This window comes from Hyla sarda, chromosome 6, assembly GCF_029499605.1.
Source record: "Hyla sarda isolate aHylSar1 chromosome 6, aHylSar1.hap1, whole genome shotgun sequence".
Lineage (NCBI taxonomy): Eukaryota > Metazoa > Chordata > Amphibia > Anura > Hylidae > Hyla > Hyla sarda.
Window position 1 is genome coordinate 2312634 of NC_079194.1, and position 17403 is coordinate 2330036.

Sequence of the window (17403 nt, forward strand, 5' to 3'; positions counted from 1 at the left end):
TCATTGTTGCCATCTTTGTCTATTGTACCGGTTATTCTTTGTGCAATGTCGTCGCCGAGGATGAGAAATAATTGTACAAACTTTTCTTTTTTATATTCCTTTCTGAGGGGACATTATGCAGATTATTCTAAACATATTCGGAGCTGGAAACAATGGGGAGACACTTACCGATCCCGATGAATATTGCTGCGAATCCGTCCTCCTTCAGAGATCTTATATTCATTCCTCGCATTCCCAGGCCCTTGCCCTCAATTACCTTATAAAAGAAATACATTGCCAATTAAGAAAACTAATGTAATGTAACCTAATAAGGAGAAGAGTGTTTGGAAACAGAGTCAAAACTTTGAAAGCCTGGAGGAGAATAAGACGGCAGAGAGAAGACAAAGAGGAGACGTAATGCGATTTGCAAACTGCTCATTAAAATGTGATTAGAAAGAAGCTTCTTTTCCTATTTCAGACAATGCAGAATGAATGCAGAGAAGACGCGCAACATCTCCGGCCTCAAATAAAGGCACGCAAGGTAGGATTCTATATACAATGGGTTACTTAAAGGGGTACTCCGCCCTTAGACATCATATCCGCTATGGGTGATCGCGAGAGTCTCGCTGATAGGACCCCAGCAATCTCTGTGTAGCACCCACATTGTAAATAGTATGATTAGAACACTGGGTTCCTGCGGCGGGGGTCGTGATGTCACGCCACACCACGCCCCCTCCATTCATGTCTATGGGAGGGGGCGTGACGGCTGTCACGCCCCCTCCCATAGACATGAATGGAGGGGACATGGTGTGACATCACGACCCCCGCCGCAGGAACCCAGCAATTTAAACATACTGGGGTCCAAGCGGCAGAACCCTGGCGGTCAGACATCTTATCCTCTATACTTTGGATAGGAGATTAGATGTCTAGAGGTGGAGTACCCCTTTAACCCCTTAACGACCATGGACATAAATGTACATCCTGTTGCGGAGATACTTCCTGTACATGACCGCGAGCATTGGAGCGGTGATTGGGTCATGTGCAGCAGGTCTCGGCTCCTGATAGCAGCCAGGGACCCAGCTGTAATGGGCGACATCCGTGATCATGTAGATGTCCGCCATTAATGCCTCAGAGGCCATGATCAATACAGATCAAGGCACCTGCGGCAGCGTGGCTACATTTTAGGCTGATCTGATCGTCCACAGCAATGCCGCGGGGATCAGATCTGCTAACATGGCGGACGGAGGTTCCCTCACCTACCTCCACCACCTTCCCGGCTTCTTCTGGTCTGAGATCAAACAGACCAGAGCAGAAGATAGCTGATAACACTGATGAGTGCTATGCCCTCAAATGATTGCTATAAATAGTCCACTATGGGGACTATTAAAGGGGTACTTCGGTGCTTAGACATCTCTTCCCCTATCCAAAGGATAGGGGATAAGATGCCTGATCGCAGGAGTCCCGCGCTGGGGACCCCCGTGATCTTGCACGCGGCACCCCGTTTATAATCAGTCCCCAGAGCGTGTTCGCTCTGGATCTGATTACCGGCGACTACGGGCAGCATGTGACGTCCCTCCTCCATCCCTGTGTGACGTCACGCTCCGCCCCTCAATGCAAGCCTACGGGAGGGGGCATGATAGCTGCCACGCCCCCTCCCATAGACTTGCATTGAGGGGCGGAGCGTGACATCACACAAGGGCGGAGGCGTGACGTCACACGCCGCCTGCCCTGTAGTCGCCGGTAATCAGACCCGGAGCGAACACGCTCTGGGGACTGATTATAAACGGGGTGCCGCGTGCAAGATCACGGGGGTCCCCAGCGGCGGGACTCCCGCGATCAGGCATCTAATCCCCTATCCTTTGGATAGGGAAAGAGATGTCTAAGCACCGAAGTACCCCTTTAAAGTGTAAAAAAAAGTATTTAAAAAACTAAAAAAATCCTGTCCCCCCAAAAAAATGTAAAATGTCCCTTTTTCCCATTTTACCCCAAAAAGTGTAAACAAAAATAATTATAAACATATTTGGTATCGCCGCATGCGTAAATGTCCGATCTATTAAAATATAATGTTAATGTTCCCATATTGTAAACGGCGTGAACATAATAAAAAAAATAAATAAAAAATTGCTACTTTTTTGTCACAATTTATAAAAAAAAAAAAATCAATAAAAGTTAAATATACACAAATGTGGTATAAAAAAGTACAGATCACAGCACAAAAAATTTGCCCTCATAACGCCGCTTATATGGAAAAATGAAAACGTTATAAGTCGTCAAAATAGAGGGATTTTAAAGGTACTCATTTGGTTAAAAAGTTTGCGATTTTTTTTTAGGTGCAACAACAATAGAAAAGTATGTAATGATGGGTATAATTTGTACGGCGCGAAAAGAAACCTTCCAAAATTTGCTAAATTGGGTAGTATAGTATTGGATAGTATTTTTTTGGTTGAGCCGTACTTTTTATGGTAAAATGAGTGATGTAATTACAAAGGACAACTGGTCGCGCCAAAAAAAAGCCCCATACTAGTCTGTGGATGAAAATATAAAAGAGATACGATTTTTTGAAGGCGAGGAGGAAAAAGAAAAAAATGCAAAAATAAAATTGGCCTGGTCCTTAAGGGGTTAAATTGCCCCTCCGATGACCTGCATGGGGCTTCTGGCCAAATACATCTCCAGATCACAATAGCCTCTGGCTCCCGATCCATTGGCTGCCGCCAGATCATCAGAGTTACGCTTTAAAATGTTACTGTCATTTAAAAAACAAACATACAAAACATACAAAAAATGATTTACATGTCACACAGACGCGTCAATAGCTTTGGTCTGATGGGGTCTTAGTGCTGAGACCCCCTGTGTTCATTAGATATAGTTGTCCGTGCACTTTACTCCCGAGCTCAGCGCTTCATCCAGATCACTGCCAGATACGGGCTCTATTGAAGGTCTTTGGGGCCCGACTTCTGCAAAACGTCCGATTTAGGACAGAACTGGGGAATGAAATGCACAATGTACTTCATCCCGCCTATCTCTAGATATCTGTGTGACATGTCAAAAGCTTTTTCGAAATGAGAGTAACACTTTAACCCCTTAACGACCAAGCGTTTTTCTGTTTTTGCACTTTCATTTTTTCCTCCTCACCTTTTAAAAATCATAACCCTTTCAATTTTGCACCTAAAGATCCATATGAGGCTTATTTTTTGCGACACCAATTCTACTTTGTAATGACATCAGTCATTGTACCCGAAAATCTACTGCGAAGCAGAAAAAAAAATTGTGCGACAAAATGTAAGAAGAATTTTGGGAAGAATTTTGGGAAGAATTTTGGGGGCTTCTGTTTCAACGAAGTGCATTTTTCATAAAAAAAATATTTATTCTGTAAGTCCATATGCTTAAAATGATCCCCTATTTATAAAGGTTGGATTTTGTCGTACTTCGGAAAGAAAATCATAACTACATGCAGGAAAATGTATACATTAAAAATTGTCATTTTCCGACCCCTATAACTTTTTTATTGTTCCATGTACGGGGCGGTATGAGGGCTCATTTTTAAACCGTGTTCTGAAGTTTTTATTGGTACCATTTTTGTTTTGATCAGACTTTTTGATCGCTTTTAATTAATTTTTTTTATGTTATAAAAAGTGACCAAAATACGCTATTTTGGAGTTTGGAAATTTTTTGCGCATACGCCATTGACCGTGCGGTTTAATTAACAATATATTTTTATAGTTTGGACATTTACGCACGCGGCGATACCACATATGTTTATTATTTTATTATTAGGGAAGGGGTTAAATTACCTTTGTTAACTTTTTTTTCACTTTTTTTTGCAGTGTTATAGGAGCTATAACACTGCACACACTGATCTCTTATACTGATCATTGTTATCCCATAGGAGGCAATAACACTGCACACACTGATCTCTTATACTGATCATTGTTATCCCATAGGAGGCAATAACACTGCACACACTGATCTATAATACTGATCATTGTTATCCCATAGGGGGCTATAACACTGCACACACTGATCTATAATACTGATCATTGTTATCCCATAGGGGGCTATAACACTGCACACACTGATCTCTTATACTGATCATTGTTATCCCATAGGGGGCTATAACACTGCACACACTGATCTTTTACACTGTTCACTGCAAAGCCATAGCTTTGCATTGATCAGGTTATCGGCGGTTGATTGCTCAAGCTTGGATTTCAGGCTTGCAGCAATCAATTGCCATTCGGACACGCAGGAGGCAGGTAAGAGACCCTCCTGCTGCATCCTAACTGATCGGGACATCGCAATTTTATCACAATGTCCCGATCAGCCCGATTGAGCTGCCAGGATGCTTTTACTTTCACTTTTAAATGCGGCGATGAACTTTGATCGCCGCGTTTAAAGAGTTTATGCTGGACATCTGCCGGAATGGCCACGGGCCCAGGCTGCTGATAACATCCGGGACCGTGCGGGTATGATGTGAGCTCAGCTCATAACCCTCCTATGCCACAGCGCTGTAAAAACCCGGCATTCTGCAGCAAGGGGTTAAGGAAACCTTTAGTCAACCCAAAAAATTAACCCCTTAAGCTAGGTTCACACTGTGGAATCTCCGGGCAGAAAATTTCCGCCCAGAGATTCTGATGCAGTCTCCAATAGACTACAATGTGTTCCGCGAGTATTTCTGCCTGAAGAATGAGCAGTGGAAATTTCCAAGCAGATTTTCCATTCACAAATTCCGAAGTTTGAATTTGTGAATGGAAACCCATTCACTACACTAAACATTTTAGTAAGCAGAACTTCTGCCTGTAATTTCAAAGCAGAATTGCAGGCAGAAATTCCATAGTGTGAACCTAGTCTTGAGGACGTCTCCTTTTGACCTTAAGGTCGCAGCCGTTTTTTGCAAATCTGACCACTGTCACTTTAAGCATTAATAATTCTGGTGCTTTAACTTATACATTTGATTTCGAGACTGTTTTCTCGTGACATATACTTTATGTTAGTGGTAAATTTTCGGCGATACTTGCATAATTTGTTCGTGAAAAATGCTAAAATTTCATGAAAAATTAGAAAATTTAGCATTTTTTTTAAACTTTGAAACTCTCTGCTTGTAAGGAAAAAGGACATTCCAAACAAATTATATATTGATTCACAAATACAATATGTCTAGTTTGTGCTGGCATCATAAAGTTGACATGTTTTTACTTTTTGAAGACATTAAAGGGGTACTGCGGTGAAAACCTTTTTTCTTTTAAATCAACTGGTGGCAGACAGTTAAACATATTTGTAAATTACTACTATTAAAAATGCTTAATCCTTCCTGTACTTATTAGCTGCTGAATACTACAGAGGAAATTCTTTTCTTTTTGGAATGCTCTCTGATGACATCACGAGCACAGTTCTCTCTGCTGATGTTATTATAATAATTATAACGCTTTATTTATTGTTGTCCTTAGTGAGATTTGAACCCAAGGCCCCAGCACTGCAAGGCAGCAGTGCTAACCACTGAGCCACCATGCTGCCCTTAGCATACATCTGCTGTGCCTGGTTACTAAACTGGACAGAGATGTCAGCAGAGAGAACTGTGCTCGTGATGTCATCAGTGTTCCAAAAAGAAAGGAATTTCCTCTGTAGCATTCAGCAGCTAATAAGCTAATAACTTTCTGCCACCAGTTGGTTTAAAAGAAAAAAAGGTTTTCACCGGAGTACCCCTTTAAACGGCTTCAAGGTTTAGCAGCAATTTTTCACGAAAATTTCAAAATCTGAATTTTTCAGGGACCAGTTCAGTTTGAAGTGGATTTTAGGGGCCTTTCTGTGAGAAATACCCCATAAATGACCCCATTATAGAAAATACACACCTCAAAGTATTTAAAAGGACATTCAGAAAGTTTGTTAACCCTTTAGGTGTTTCACAGGAATAGGAAAAATATGAATTGGGTGGCTGCACACTAATATAAATACGCTGAGTCTAGACCGAGGTACTGAGTTGCCCTATACCCAAAAGTGCCAAAAAATTAATAAATAATCAAAACAGAGGGAATTCAGATGTCAAGGTGTAAACTTATTACTTATTAAAAGGTAACCTTCCAATTATGGAAATGCAGAGAAATAAGAAGTAACGTAGCTGGTGATTTATTAAATTAATTTATTAATCTGTGATTTATTAGATAAATATCAATAATAGACACTTAGTCTGGTATCTGTGCACGACCCCTACTACAGATCCAGTAAAATTAGTTAAAATAACATTCAAACATGGTATCAATGGCAGTATTTGTAATAATCATTACAGCAGTTACATTCTCACAGTCGGCCGCCATTGTTTTGTGTCTCAGTTATAGATCCTTATAGACACATATGATTAGATCCAATGATGTAGTCTATGCAAAAAATTCCAAAAAATAATCCATAACCAAAGAGTCACTCCCATTATGAAAATTAAATCCACACCCATTTGACTATTCCCTAAATGTGTGATCAGGGCTGTAAGATCCTCAATGGTTGTACAATCTCATTGCTTGGAGTTTAGCCTCCGATTCTCTTTAGGGTAAAATTATTCAATGCACAGGGTCAGGACTGTTTTTCAGATTTGACCAAAAAAATGTTGATGTCTCAAAAAATAAACAATACATTTTTTAGATAATAATTCTCCAATGTTACTTTTTATACATTTGCATGTGTTTCTGTGAATTGCGCTGGATCCGGTCGGATTATATATTCACTAACATTGTCCTTTACAGAGCTGAGCACATAATCCCTGAACTATATCATTATTCACTGCACATTTTATAAGTTTTTATGCTTCAGAAAGTTTTTAGAGCTAAAAATGAAAATAAATAAATGAATGAAAATAAAGAACTCTAGAGCGGCAGCATTATCCGGTAATGTGCTCTGCCTTGTCTTCTATTTCCCTCTCGCTTTTGTCTATCCTCAATGGTTACGGCAAATGTTTGTACAGCGGTGAAATCCTGGAGAGTGCGGAGAGCCGGGGTCACGGCGCAATAATGGAAATATGTGGAAATTTACTGCAAAAAGCAAACTTCTCATTACTGAGCGCCTGCATGGCGATGTGCTCGGAGGCTACTAAAAGCGTACCAAGGGCATTCACATCTATATATGAGACTATAAAAGTGCAGAACACTGTAGAAGTATACAGAGAACTCAACAAGGGAGATGGCGTCTTATCGCTGCACGGGCTGTAAGAGACGGCATACATTTACATTGTAGAGAGGAGCCGCCATTATGTACAGGTAAAACGTACAAGGTGAGATATACAGGTTCACGGGACTAAACCTAAACAGAACATCGGATCGGATGTCTCATATAGGGAAATGTCTGGGGTTGTGATTAAATTATTCATATTACTCATCCTAAAACAAAATAATCAGCTAAGAGATGGATAGGGATCTATTATAGAGGATTAGGATACATATAGATCTATTATAGAGGGTTAGGATACATAGGGATCTATTATAAAGGGTTAGGATACATAGTGATCTATTATAGAGGGTTAGGATACATAGAGATCTATTATAGAGGATTAGGATACATAGAGATCTATTATAGAGGGTTAGGATACATAGGGAGCTATTATAGAGGGTTAGGATACATAGGGATCTATTATAGAGGGTTAGGATACATAGAGATCTATCATAGAGGGTTAGGATACATAGAGATCTATTATAGAGGATTAGGATACATAGAGATCTATTATAGAGGATTAGGATACATATATATCTATTATAGAGGATTAGGATACATATAGATCTATTATAGAGGGTTAGGATACATAGAGATCTATTATAGAGGATTAGGATACATATAGATCTATTATAGAGGATTAGGATACATATAGATCTATTATAGAGGATTAGGATACATATAGATCTATTATAGAGGGTTAGGATACATATAGATCTATTATAGAGGGTTAGGATACATAGGGATCTATTATAGATGATTAGGATACATAGGGATCTATTATAGAGGATTAGGATACATAGGGAGCTATTATAGAGGATTAGAATACATAGGGATATATTATAGAGGGTTAGGATACATAGGGATCTGTTATAGAGGATTAGGATACATAGGGATCTATTATAGAGGGTTAGGATACATAGGGATCTATTATAGAGGGTTAGGATACATAGGGATCTATCATAGAGGGTTAGGATACATAGGGATCTATTATAGAGGGTTAGGATACATAGGGATCTATTATAGAGGATTAGGATACATAGGGATCTATTATAGAGGGATAGGATACATAGGGATCTATTATAGAGGGTTAGGATACATAGAGATCTATTATAGAGGGTTAGGATACATAGGGATCTATTATAGAGGATTAGGATACATAGGGATCTATTATAGAGGATTAGGATACATATAGATCTATTATAGAGGGTTAGGATACATAGGGATCTATTATAGAGGGTTAGGATACATAGGGATCTATTATAGAGGGTTAGGATACATAGGGATCTATTATAGAGGGTTAGGATACATAGATATCTATTATAGAGGATTAGGATACATAGGGATCTATTATAGAGGATTAGGATACATAGGGATCTATTATAGAGGGTTAGGATACATAGAGATCTATTATAGAGGATTAGGATACATAGGGATCTATTATAGAGGATTAGGATACATAGGGATCTATTATAGAGGGTTAGGATACATAGGGATCTATTATAGAGGGTTAGAGATGTTGTGAATTGTTCGCCGGCGAACAGTTCCCTGCGAACTTAGCATGTTTGCGTTCGCATCGCCGGGCGAACATATGTGAAGTTCGATTCGCCCCCTATACTGTAACATTGCAGTAAACTTTGACCCTGTGAGTCAGGGTCAGCAGACACATTACAGCCAATCAGCAGCAGTCCCTCCCTTCCAGACCCTCCTACCTCTTGCACGGACGCCATTTTCCCCTCATTCAGCATGCTGCAGGCTTAGGAAGTGGAGGGAATAGAGAAGCTGCTCCTGCTGTATAGGGAAAGCGATAGCTAGGTTGCTGCTAGGTGGTGTATTCAGGGTCCAGTTTACTCCTAAAGCACTAGTGTAACATCTGCTTTAAGGACAGCACCCAAAAAAGCCCTTTTTAGGGCTGAAAGATATCAGTCCGTGTGTCTTGCAACAACTGGAGGCACCCTGGTTGGGAGGGAACCGCTGGTTAAAAAGGGTACTCCAGTGTAAATTTTGCCTAATTTTTCTGGCCTCTGGTGCTGCACTTTTTATGCTGCCGCAATTTTTCTGGACGCTGCTACAGCTGCAGCTGCAACAATACCAACTTTTTGAGCCATGTGCACATGCCTAATTTTTCATGTACTCTCTGCTGACATCTCTGTCCATTTTAGCAACCGTAGATATTAGATGTATGGTAAGGGTAGCATTGGGGCTCAGAGGGTAGCACTGCTGCCTTGCAGCGCTGGGGCCTTGGGTTCAAATCCCACTAAATCCCCTAAAGGGGGGCTCAAACTATTTGCTGCCTAAAGGGGGGCTCTAACTATGTGATGCCTAATATGGGGGGAATCTATGTGCTGTCTCAAGGGGGGCTCTAACTATGTGCTGCCTAAAGGGGGGCTCTATGTACTGCCTAAAGGGGGGCTCTAACTATGTGCTGCCTAACATGGGAGAATCTATGTGCTGCCTAAAGGGGGGATCTAACTATGTGTTGCCTAAAGTGGGCTCTATGTGCTGCCTAAAGGGGGCTCTAACTATGTGCTGCCTAATATGGGGGAATCTATGTGCTGCCTAATATGGGGGAATCTATGTACTGCCTAATATGGGGGGAATCTATGTGCTGCCTAAAGGGGAGATCTAACTATGTGATGCCTAATATGGGGGGAATCTATGTGCTGCCTAAAGGGGAGATCTAACTATGTGATGCCTAATATGGGGGAATCTATGTGCTGCCTAAAGGGGAGATCTAACTATGTGATGCCTAATATGGGGGAATCTATGTGACATAAAGATCTATTATAGAGGGTTAGGATACATATAGATCTATTATAGAGGATTAGGATACATAGGGATCTATTATAGAGGGTTAGGATACATAGGGATCTATTATAGAGGGTTAGGATACATAGGGATCTATTATAGAGGGTTAGGATACATAGGGATCTATTATAGAGGGTTAGGATACATAGGGATCTATTATAGAGGATTAGGATACATATAGATATATTATAGAGGGTTAGGGTACATAGAGATCTATTATAGAGGGTTAGGATACATAGGGATCTATTATAGAGGGTTAGGATTCATAGGGATCTATTATAGAGGGTTATGATACATAGGGATCTATTATAGAGGGTTATGATACATAGGGATCTATTATAGAGGGTTAGGATACATAGGGATCTATTATAAAGGGTTAGGATACATAGTGATCTATTATAGAGGGTTGGGATACATAGAGATCTATTATAGAGGGTTAGGATTCATAGGGATCTATTATAGAGGGTTATGATACATAGAGATCTATTATAGAGGGTTAGGATACATATAGATATATTATAGAGGGTTAGGGTACATAGAGATCCAATATAGAGGGTTAGGATACATAGGGATCTATTATAGAGGGTTAGGATACATAGGGATCTATTATAGAGGATTAGGATACATATAGATATATTATAGAGGGTTAGGGTACATAGGGGGATATTTATCAGAGCTGTCTATGTCCCGCATCAATATAGACCAAACTACAGAGGGTTAGTCCGGTCTATTGTGCGCACGGCTCTTGATAAATTCTGCGCACAGACTTTGTGATCTAGGCTTTAGTCTGTATATAAACCTGCTCCAGGATGATCGGACATTTCGGCATATTTTCAGCCTATGCGACTTGTCGCTGAAAAGTCGCTTTTGATAAATTCAGCACAAATTAATTTTTCAATGCATTTCAGTCTAAAATAGCCAAGAATGCATCATGTTCTAAAAATCCTCTAGAGCAAAAGTCGCAGAAAAGCCGCACATATTTAGACTGCGACTATCTGTGCGACAAATTTAGACAGGAAAAACCAGTCTAAATCCTTTGATAAATCTCCCCCATAGAGATCTATTATAGAGGGTTAGGATAGGTGTGTGGTGGGAGGGAACATGTCCCTCCTTGTGGTGGTGGGAGGAATTGGTGTGTGGTGTCAGGGGGCGTGTCCTTCCTTGTGGTGTTGGGAGGTGATTGGTGTGTGATGTGAGGGGGCGTGTCCTTCCTTGTGGTGGTGGAAGGTGATTGTTGTGTGATGTGAGGGGGCGTGTCCTTCCTTGTGGTGGTGGTGGGAGGTGATTGGTGTGTGATGTGAGGGGGGCGTGTCCTTCCTTGTGGTGGTGGGAAGTGATTGTTGTGTGGTGTGAGGGGGCGTGTTCTTCCTTGTGGTGGTGGGAGGTGATTGTTGTGTGATGTGAGGGGGCGTGTCCTTCCTTGTGGTGGGAGGCGATTGTTATGTCTGCTCATGCAGCCTTGTACCTCCTTCTGGTGGTAGGAGGTGATTGGTTTATGCCCGTATAGGTAAATGAGCAGCAAATGCCTTGTGAAGGTCCATGCTCCTGCACCACAAGGGGCCAACACCGTTCAGATACAAATACAAGAGACAGACACCGTACAGATACAAATACAAGGGGCCGACACCGTACAGATACAAATACAAGGGGCCGACACCGTACAGATACAAATACAAGGGACAGACACCGTACAGATACAAATACAAGGGACCGACACCGTACAGATACAAATACAAGGGACCGACACCGTACAGATACAAATACAAGGGACCGACACCGTACAGATACAAATACAAGGGTCCGACACCGTACAGATACAAGGGACAGACACCGTACAGATACAAAAACAAGGGACCGACACTGTACAGATACAAATACAAGGGACCGACACCGTACAGATACAAATACAAGGGTCCGACACCGTACAGATACAAGGGACAGACACCGTACAGATACAAATACAAGGGACCAACACCGTACAGATACAAATACAAGGGGCAGACACCGTACAGATACAAATATAAGGGACAGACACCGTACAGATACAAATACAAGGGACAGACACCGTACAGATACAAATACAATGGACCAACACCGTACAGATACAAATACAAGGGACAGACACCGTACAGATACAAATACAATGGACCAACACCGTACAGATACAAATACAAGGGGCCGACACCGTACAGATACAAATACAAGAGACAGACACCGTACAGATACAAATACAAGTTGCCGACACCGTACAGATACAAATACAAGTTGCCGACACCGTACAGATACAAATACAAGTTGCCGACACCGTACAGATACAAATACAAGGGACCAACACCGTACAGATACAAATACAAGGGACCAACACCGTACAGATACAAATACAAAAGACTGACACCGTACAGATACAAATACAAAGGACAGACACTGTACAGATACAAATACAAGGGACCGAAACCGTACAGATACAAATACAAGGAGCCGACACCGTACAGATACAAATACAAGGGACCGACACCGTACAGATACAAATACAAGGGACCGACACCGTACAGATACAAATACAAGGGACCGACACCGTACAGATACAAATACAAGGGACAGACACCGTACAGATACAAATACAAATACAAGGGGCCGTCACCGTACAGATACAAATACAAATACAAGGGGCCGATACCGTACAGATACAAATAGAAGGGACAGATACCGTACAGATACAAATACAAGGGTCCGACACCATACATATACAAATACAAGGGACAGACACCGTACATATACAAATACAAGGGACCGACACTGTACAGATACAAATACAAGGGGCCGACACCGTACAGATACAAATACAAGAGACAGACACCGTACAGATACAAATACAAGTTGCCGACACCGTACAGATACAAATACAAGTTGCCGACACCGTACAGATACAAATACAAGGGACCAACACATGTACAGATACAAATACAAGTTGCCGACACCGTACAGATACAAATACAAGGGACCGACACCGTACAGATACAAATACAAGTTGCCGACACCGTACAGATACAAATACAAGGGACCAACACATGTACAGATACAAATACAAAAGACTGACACCGTACAGATACAAATACAAAGGACAGACACCGTACAGATACAAATACAAGGAGCCGACACCGTACAGATACAAATACAAGGAGCCGACACCGTACAGATACAAATACAAGGAGCCGACACCGTACAGATACAAATACAAGGGACAGACACCGTACAGATACAAATACAAGGGGCCGACACCGTACAGATACAAATACAAGGGACAGACACCGTACAGATACAAATACAATGGACCAACACCGTACAGATACAAATACAAGGGACAGACACCGTACAGATACAAATACAATGGACCAACACCGTACAGATACAAATACAAGGGACAGACACCGTACAGATACAAATACAAGCGTCCGACACCGTACAAATACAAGGGACCGGCACCGTACAGATACAAATACAAGGGTCCGACACCGTACAAATACAAGGGACCGGCACCGTACAGATACAAATACAAGGGACCGACACCGTACAGATACAAATACAAGGGACCGACACCGTACAGATACAAATACAAGGGACTGACACTGTACAGATACAAATACAAGGGAGCAACACCGTACAGATACAAATACAAGGGACAGACACCGTACAGATATAAATGCAAGGAGCCGACACGGTACAGATACAAATACAAGGGACAGACACCGTACAGATACAAATACAAATACAAGGGTCCGACACCGTACAGATACAAATACAAAATGGGAACATTTGCCAAAGCAAAAAACAATTGCTCAAAATAGAAGAAATAATGGTTCTGTGGGAGGCAGAGGCTGTAAATGTGAGCAGATGTTTAGAGATTACAGTGCTATTCTGCAGACCTGCTCTCTCCAATATCTCAGTCTGATGACTATAAACCTCCAGACTGTAGAATCAATTCATCCATATATTCCTCTGATCAGACCTAACAAGATCACAGGCCGCCCCCAGAGCCTGATTTATGGGCCTGGAAGTGAAGACAAATAAATACTAGAAATTCAGCCCAGCTGGACGGAAGTGAGAAAACCATCTTAAATATGTTTTCCAAGAACTCAGGAATATAAACAAGATATAACAACGTTCTGCTTTAAAAGTATTTGAGGATTTTCTAGATGTCGTCTCCTCACTATGTGCAGAACAGAGCTTGGTGTTAGATGAGCTCCTGTAAATATCATGTATCTTCTTTACACTGATCACTATGATGGGGGATTCATATGATGCTCCTCTTATCCTTATATGAACCTTAAAGTGAACCTGCTGTTGAGATTTTTTTTTTTTTATAATGAGATAATACTATAGTATTTTATGTATATTTGTAATATACATTGGTTATATTTACAGCTATTGTCTGTGTGCCTCTGTGAGGAGTCCAAATACAGGAAGTGTGGGTGGAAAAGCGGGGCTCTGTACACTGAGGGCAAGCGGGGCTCTGTACACTCAGGACAAGCAGGGCTCTGTACACTCAGGACAAGCAGGGCTCTGTACACTCAGGACAAGCAGGGCTCTGTACACTCAGGACAAGCAGGGCTCTGTACACTCAGGACAAGCAGGGCTCTGTACACTCAGGACAAGCAGGGCTCTGTACACTCAGGACAAGCAGGGCTCTGTACACTCAGGACAAGCAGGGCTCTGTACACTCAGGACAAGCAGGGCTCTGTACACTCAGGACAAGCAGGGCTCTGTACACTCAGGACAAGCAGGGCTCTGTACACTCAGGACAAGCAGGGCTCTGTACACTCAGGACAAGCAGGGCTCTGTACACTCAGGACAAGCAGGGCTCTGTACACTCAGGACAAGCAGGGCTCTGTACACTCAGGACAAGCAGGGCTCTGTACACTCAGGACAAGCAGGGCTCTGTACACTCAGGTCAAGCAGGGCTCTGTACACTCAGGACAAGCAGGGCTCTGTACACTCAGGACAAGCAGGGCTCTGTACACTCAGGACAAGCAGGGCTCTGTACACTCAGGACAAGCAGGGCTCTGTACACTCAGGACAAGCAGGGCTCTGTACACTCAGGACAAGCAGGGCTCTGTACACTCAGGACAAGCAGGGCTCTGTACACTCAGGACAAGCAGGGCTCTGTACACTCAGGACAAGCAGGGCTCTGTACACTCAGGACAAGCAGGGCTCTGTACACTCAGGACAAGCAGGGCTCTGTACACTCAGGACAAGCAGGGCTCTGTACACTCAGGACAAGCAGGGCTCTGTACACTTAGGACAAGCAGGGCTCTGTACACTCAGGACAAGCAGGGCTCTGTACACTCAGGACAAGCAGGGCTCTGTACACTTAGGACAAGCAGGGCTCTGTATACTGAGGACAAGCAGGGCTCTGTACACTGAGAACAAGCAGGGCTCATTCTAGCACCCCTTACACACCCCTCCTGCATCCCTCAGGCAACCCTTCTGCACAATTCCGGCACCCTCCTCCATCCCTCAGACAACCCTCCTACACAATTCCGGCACCCTCCTGCACCCCTCTTGCACCATTCCAGCACCCCTCCTACATCCCTCAGGCACCCATCTTGCACCCCTCTGCATCCCTCAGGCACCCTTCCTGCACCCCTCCTGCACCCCTCAGGCACTCCTCCTGCACCCATCAGGCACCCCTCTCCTGTGTTTCTGCCACCCTCAGGCACCCCTCCTGCATCCGTCAGGCACCCCTCCTGCACCCGTCAGGTAACCCTTCTGCGCCCCTCAGACACCCCTCCTGCACCATTCCAGCAACCCTTAGACACCCCTCCTGCATCCCTCAGGCAACCCTTATGCACAATTCCAGCACCCCTCATGCACCATTACAGCACCCCTCCTGCACCCCTCAGACAACCCTGTTACACAATTCCGGCACCCTCCTGCACCATTCCAGCACCCCTCCTGCATCACTCAGGCACCCCTCCTGCACCCCTTCTGCATCCCTCAGGCACCCCTCCTGCATCCCTCAGGCACCCCTCCTGCACCCCTTCTGCATCCCTCAGGAACCCCTCCTGCATCCCTCAGGCACCCCTCCTGCACCCTTCAGGCACCCTTCCTGAACCCCTCAGGCACTCCTCCTGCATCCATCAGGCACCCCTCTCCTGTGTTTCTGACTCCCTCCGGCACCCCTCCTGCACCCATCAGGTAACCCTTCTGCACCCCTCAGACACTCCTCCTGCACCATTCCAGCACCCCTCAGGCACCAATCAGGCACCCCTTCTGCCCCCCTCCCACACCTCTCCTGCAGCCCTCCTGCACCATTCCAGCACCCCTCCTGCACCCCTCAGACACCCCTTATGCACCCTTCAGACACCCCTCCTGCACCCCTTTGACACCCCTGCATTCCTCAGGCATCCCCCCTGCACAATTATGGCATCCTACTGCGCCCCTCAGACATCCCTCCTGCACCATTCCAGAACCCCTCCTGCACCCCTTAGACACCCCTCCTGCACCCCTAAGACACCCCTCCTGCACTCCTTAGACACCCCTCCTGCACTCTTTAGACACCCTTCCTGCACCCCTCAGGCACCCCTCTGCATCCCTCAGGCACACCCTCCTGCACCCCTCCAGCACCCATCAGGGACCCCTCCAGCACCCATCAGGCACCCCTCCAGCACCATTCCGTAACTACTCATTCACCGCTGCACAAATATTTTGAGGTATCTTTTGTCCATTGTTGAAGCAATAAGTTGTTGAGTTTTGATGATTTTGATACCAGGTTGGTAATGACAGAGGGGGACACGGAGTTCTTTGGGCTCTTTTGTCCTGTGATTGTCTTATAACTTTCCAAGGTGTAGATTTGTTTTATAACATTTTAGCATATAAAATGTATCGGTATAAATGCTGCCTAACAAGAAGAGCTCAGCCTCATTGGTGTTCTCATATAAAAGACTGTTCTGCAGAGGAGATTCTGTTCCTTCCACCTGGATCCCCTAAAGCGACTTTACTTTGTTTTGTTTCTTTTTGTTACCGGACAATTAATCACATGTAGCCATATGCCAAATGAGAACTATCGATTGCCCTTTTCCAGACTCCTGGCATTCAGACAGCAGACAGACAAATGCCCTGAGCCAGAGGACGCATCTCCTCCACTGCCGACTATAGCTTTTAATTGTTCGCTACTAATGGACATGGTATTTAGCTGTAGAGCTGGCGGTCTAGGCCATAATAATCATTACCTTAACTCCGAGGTCCTTCATCAGCTCCAGCTCAAAACTGACAACATCGTACGGCAGACGGAACTGAGGGATTTCTGATGCACTGGAAAAACAAATCACCCAGATGTGTTACATGGTCCGTAAACTCCATTGTATACGGCTAAGATGGTAATAATAACGGGAAAAGGCCAAACAATGGTGGAAAAGACTTCGACACTTG

At 43.6% G+C, this 17403-nt stretch overlaps 1 protein-coding gene across 4 annotated transcripts in view; it reads right to left on the reverse strand.

Annotated features, from left to right (window-relative positions):
* DPYD (dihydropyrimidine dehydrogenase) overlaps positions 1 to 17403 on the reverse strand; it is a 1322423-nt gene that overhangs the window by 963768 nt on the left and 341252 nt on the right. For all 4 annotated transcript variants that reach the window (XM_056528554.1, XM_056528555.1, XM_056528557.1 and 1 more), the window contains 2 exons: positions 17205 to 17286; positions 169 to 256 (listed from right to left, as the gene is read on the reverse strand). In XM_056528554.1, the coding sequence (XP_056384529.1) occupies positions 169 to 256; positions 17205 to 17286 (170 nt within the window). The remainder of the gene's footprint in view (positions 1 to 168; positions 257 to 17204; positions 17287 to 17403) is intronic.